Here is a 6,000-nt window from a genome sequence, read left to right as displayed (position 1 = left end):
CGTCGCGAGTTGATGCTACTGGTGCCGACACGGTTTCGTATAGTTTACCTATAGCTTTCCTGAACCAACTCATCTTTATTATAGGTATATTTCGATTTCAACTAAGTGGTCGGAGTTTGAGTAAGGGATCCCCTTACCCAACTGCGCGATTAATGAGGTGTGACGTCAGTATTATACACCTATGCCACGATATACCCAGTTGATATACCTTTGTTGGCTTAGCTCTGCCCTGTCCGCGTTCTTGATCAGACACTCGATGCAATTTGTGCTAAATCTCGGGCTTTTTTTGTTTACTATCCTATACTCAAAGTCAAATTTAAGCTCACCGCAACAGGGGCACATTTTACCATTACCATATTTTTCCGACGTTCTTCGAGGGCGGCAGCCTGTCTAGCATCAAGGCACCACATGCAGGATTTTGTCCTCTGCCCATCATCCTTAAGCCCGAACTTATCCATGGGTAAAAATTGTCTACATTGTGGGTATTTTGAGCGTTCCATTCTTCTTTTACATCTCTGAGTTACAACCGATCCTCAACCGGCACGGTCAGACTTACCCCTACTCATTGCGCATGCGTTGGTTTTTGTTGATGTCAGCATTATTACTAATAGCGTGTGCGCATGCGTATTGGGATTATCGGGTTTCGGTATTTATCGGATTTATTTTCGGATGCCGCCGGGTTTACCGATTTTGGGAGGATGGGGGCTGGAGTGGGGGTGGAAATGGTGGAAGCGGAGTTTTTGGGGGTACAGGTTTCATACCTACTTATTTATCCTTCATATAAGTATTTTGAGATATTCACCACTTTCTCTATATTTAATGGGGATTCTGTGGTAGAATTCCCAGGACCCTCGGTTGGCCCAGCACATACCGTCTTTGAATTGGGCTTGGATATGGCCAATGAAAGTGCAAACACCGCACCCCAGATACTCGGTGGAGCTAATCTCTCTGTCAAAGATGGCGGATAAGCGGAAACGTTGTATTAAAGTTGTTAAAGATTTTGAGTATGTTAACTTAAATGGAAAGCTGCTTTCAAGCAATGAGATATTGGAAGTGGATCTTAGATCTTGCTGTGGAGATTGTGAAGATAATGAAACTATTCCTAATGGTTTACAGAAGTGGTTGTAATGGTTTACAATACAACGATAAAAGATCAATTGAATATGTTCCGTTTGACACAGAAGAAAAAATACGCTGTTTATAAAAAGAACACTGTAGAATGTCAGCGCCGAAACGAATCTACAGTAAAAGAACAACTAAACATGGTTCGATGTGAACATAACAGTAAATACAAAACTCTACATGATAGAAAACCAACACTACAGAAACGCTTAGAAAATCTTGCTGAATACAATGTTGATACTTCTTTAAATGAAAGTTGCGTTTCACATCATGAGTTTGAAAAATCTGTGACATGCATATATGGTGATAGTATTATAAAAAATGTTAAAGGATGGAAGATCAAAGAAAAACTCTTAGAAAAACAGGATATCATTATTCGATCATTTCCTGGCGCTAATACAGACCGTATAAGAAATTATATTATACCACTGTCAGAAACGGATAAACCAAATCGCACAATTATACATGTTGGAACTAATGATCTTTGCTCTTCTAAATCACCAAATGAAATTTCAGACTCTATTATTGACTTGGTTACTGATGTCAGCAAATCTTGTCCTTCTGTAGTGGTGTCTGGACTTACTATGCGAGATGATAATTTTAACAGAAAGGCATTAGAACTTAACAGAATTTTAGAACGATCATGTCAAGAAAGAAATATTTGCTACATAAAACATAGTAATATCAGCAAACACCATTTGAACGGTAGTAAACTTCATTTGAATAAGAATGGAACAAAGAACATGACTAAAACATTTGCCAGTTATATCAACAAGTGCTGATATGTACTGCACAGAGACGCACTTCTATCAATTGAATCTCCTCAAATTAGTGATGTCAAATCCATTAAATATTTGAAAACGAAAAACATGTCCAAACTTATGATTGGACACTTAAACATCAACTCAATCAGAAATAAATTTGAACATTTAAACAATCTCTTGTGTGATAAAGTTGATATTTTCTTAGTATCAGAAACAAAACTTGATGGAAGCTTTCTGAACTCACAATTTCATATGGATGGTTTTTATCCACCATTCAGAAACGATAGAAACCAATATGGTGGAGGTGTTATGTTTTATGTTAGAAATAACATTGTTTGCAGAGAAATCGATAAATCGTCCTTACCAGAAGATATAGAAGCAATATTTTTGGAAATTAATTTACGTAAACAAAAATGGATTGTTGCTGGCATTTATAAACCACCATCCTTGAATACTAAATATTTTACAAGATGCATTTAAACAATCTCTTGTGTGATAAAGTTGATATTTTCTTAGTATCAGAAACAAAACTTGATGGAAGCTTTCTGAACTCACAATTTCATATGGATGGTTTTTATCCACCATTCAGAAACGATAGAAACCAATATGGTGGAGGTGTTATGTTTTATGTTAGAAATAACATTGTTTGCAGAGAAATCGATAAATCGTCCTTACCAGAAGATATAGAAGCAATATTTTTGGAAATTAATTTACGTAAACAAAAATGGATTGTTGCTGGCATTTATAAACCACCATCCTTGAATACTAAATATTTTACAAGATGCATTCGTGAGTTTCTTTCGAAAATTAATTCTGATAATATTATTTTAATAAGTGATTTCAATGCTGTTGAACATGACGATGATATGTTACTTTTTAATTCAGAGTTGCGTTTAAAAAACCTCATTAAAAAACCAACGTGTCACAAATCATTACAAAATCCATCATGTGTCGATCACATATGGGTGTCTGATTCTAAACGATTCCACCACACCAGCATTTTGGAAAACGACCTTTCTGATTATCACGATATAGTTGTAACTTTCTTAAATGTGGAAATACCAAAGAAAGATCCTAAAATTATAAATTATCGTTGTTACAGACTTTTTAATGACGAACATTTTAAACATGACCTTGAGTCACTTATTGCATCAAACAATGACTTAAATTACAACGACTTTAACGAACAATTCAGTCAGTTGGTCAGCAAACACGCCCCTATAAAATACAAAGTTGTTAGAAATAATAACTCCCCATTTATAACAAAAGCAGTACGAAAGGAGATAATGATTCCATCGAGATTTAAAAATATCTACAATAAGCACCCTTCTATTAAAAACTGGGAAAACTTTAAAAGGCAAAGAAACAAATGTGTCACTGTTTGTAGAGACGCGAAAAGAATTTATTACACATCACTAAATATGAACAACATTTTTGATAACAAAAAGTTCTGGAAAACTGTAAAGCCGATACTTTCCAACAAATGTGTAAAAGATACAGTCCAAGTAATAGTTGAAAATGATCAAATAATTCGTGAAAAAGAACATATAGCAAATATAATAAATGATCATTTTGTTAATGTCACGAATTCTTTGAATATTGATGGAATTCCGCACGAAAACTATAACGATATTAAAAACGATATTGAAAACGTCATCAAGAATTACGAACAGCATCCAAGTATAATATGGATAAAGAAACATGTTACCACTACCAACAAAATGAGCTTCAAATCAATTGAAATTGACATCATGAAAAAGTATATTGGTAACCTAAAAGAAAACAAATCTGGTCCCAAAGGAGCAATTCCACCATGTTTCCTCAAATATTACGTCGATGTGCACGGAGAACATATCAACAAGCTGTTTGAGAAATCTATTGTCGATGAAGTTTTCCCTGGAGCAATGAAATTGGCTGATATTTATCCACTATTTAAAAACGGAGATGGTTCATCAAAATTGAATTATCGTCCTGTTAGTAAACTGAGCAGGTTTTCGAAAGGGTTTTAGCAGCCAGCATGTTTTGCTTCACATGATAGAATCGTGGCGAAAAGATCTTGATAAAGGAAATGCTGTAGGGGCGCTATTGATGGATTTGAGTAAAGCATTTGATTGTGTGGATCATAATCTGTTAATAGCGAAACTACATGCATATGGTTTCTCAAAAAGTGCTTTAGGTCTTTTAAGGAGTTATCTCACCAATCGGTTCCAAAGAGTCGGAATTGATGGCTATTTCAGCTTGTGGAAAGAAATTATTAGTGGTGTTCCACAAGGTTCGATTCTGGGTCCACTTTTATTTAATATTTATATAAATGATTTAATGTTTAATTTTAATGATAGAGCTGATGTTAAAATTTGTAATTACGCAGATGACAATACACTTTATACATATGGAAAACAATTTGAGGAGATAAATGTTTAGAAAGTGCTAGCACATGGTTTTCCAATAATGGGGTTCAGTTAAATTCTGAGAAGTGCAAACTGCTCATTCTGGGAAAATCAAAAAATAAAAACTTTGTTACTTTAAATTTGAAAAATAATATATTACAAGAGTCTTCATACGTAAATTTGTTGGGTATAATTCTGGACAATCAGCTTTCTTTCCGGCAACATGTTCTTCCATTATGTAAGAAGGCTAATGCCAAGATCAATGCCCTAAAACGTATATCACCATATATGTCTAATTATAAGCGAAATGTTATTGCTAATTCATTTATTTCTAGCATATTTAATTACTGCCCTCTTATATGGGGATTTTCAAGTGGAGATCTACTACATAAAGTTAATAGCATTCATAGTAGAGCAAATAGACTTTTATGCGACAGAATTGAAAATGAATGCAGAATCAGTATTCATGAAAAGTTCTGCCAAAAATTGTTAAAGGAGGTTTTTAAAACAAAAATGAAACAGAATCCATCCTACATGAATGATGTTTTTGTATTCAAAAACACAGCATATATTTTCCGTGCATCAAGTTCTCCTCCAAAACCCTCATATACCTGTCCCACGTTACTTCATTCTGCCTTTTGGGCATGCCTTTGCACAAGTATTTCGTACCTTCTAACCCTTCGACAAAATAGCACTTGGCTTTCAATGTAATCATCCTCGACCTGATGAATTCGGGTTTGAACAACCCTCCCGTTCGACTCGAGTGCTTGTCAGTAACAAGCCAATTTTCCACGTCTTTATCGTACTGCTCGAGTAGTTCAGGACGAACGACCTCTCGTAGCTCATCTCCAGAGATGGCGAAATACGCGCTATCCGTAACCATGTACACATATTCAAAATCTTGGCGATCTACGTACTTATCCTGAAAATCATAATAGAACCCAGCATGCGCAACTTTGCTAATTGGTAAACATATATCCCACATTGATAGACTCGATCGATGGAAACCCCTTGCTTTCCCTTTTTAATTCGTACGCCTCTCCAATCTCTTCCAATTCCTCCAGGTATGGGCTCCTCATTGCCGCATCTACCACCTTCTCATCCCTGGTAAAGGTGGTGTTGGCATGGCTTGCCAGGTCTGCGAGCATTTTTCCATAGAAGCTGTTGCCTTTCAACTTTGCTGTATCTCCCGCGATGCGCTTGTCGGGGTCTTTATATGCCTGGCGTTGCGCATCCGCAATCTCGAATGATGTACCCCTTGAGTACTTGAGTAGCTCGTAGCAGGCCGTGACTACTAACCCACGCTCCAGATACCACTTGAGCAGGTCTGTACACAGCAGGATCTTCTCCGCTTTCATCAGCCCTAGGAGCTTCTTAGTGCTGGGGATACGTTTTCGCCCGGTCTTGGTTAAATACTCGTTCACGTACTGCGGTATTTGGCTATCAGGGATCTCCTTTAACACAAATAACGGGGCCATTTTGCTGAACTTGTCGTACAGCTCGGCAGGCACTTCGATATCAACTTGGGCAAAACCAAAGAGCGATCCATCTTGAACACCTTGCACCAGAGCCTCCAATCCTCCAACGGTGTCTGCCATCTTTATCAGCTTCTCTTTCCCACAAGGGAAGTCCTGCAGCAGGGTGCTCGGGTAGACCATGTTCGCGTCATAACCTAGTATGGTCTTGCACTTGCGTGGGCTGTCATGGACGTGAGATTTTATGGCTGT

General features: G+C 37.0%; 1 protein-coding gene across 1 annotated transcript; it reads left to right on the top strand.

The window, feature by feature from the left end:
* The first annotated feature begins 1,991 nt into the window (after window positions 1-1,991).
* LOC130625170 (uncharacterized) lies at window positions 1,992-4,766 on the top strand. Its single transcript, XM_057440238.1, has 4 exons — window positions 1,992-2,289; window positions 2,403-3,863; window positions 3,925-4,158; window positions 4,609-4,766. Exons 1-4 carry the CDS (start codon window positions 1,992-1,994, stop codon window positions 4,764-4,766), a joined length of 2,151 nt encoding a protein of 716 aa, XP_057296221.1.
* The last annotated feature ends 1,234 nt before the right edge of the window (window positions 4,767-6,000 follow it).

This window comes from Hydractinia symbiolongicarpus, chromosome 14, assembly GCF_029227915.1.
Source record: "Hydractinia symbiolongicarpus strain clone_291-10 chromosome 14, HSymV2.1, whole genome shotgun sequence".
Lineage (NCBI taxonomy): Eukaryota > Metazoa > Cnidaria > Hydrozoa > Anthoathecata > Hydractiniidae > Hydractinia > Hydractinia symbiolongicarpus.
The sequence above is the reverse complement of the archived record's forward strand: the minus strand, read 5'-3'. Positions and strand labels throughout refer to the sequence as shown.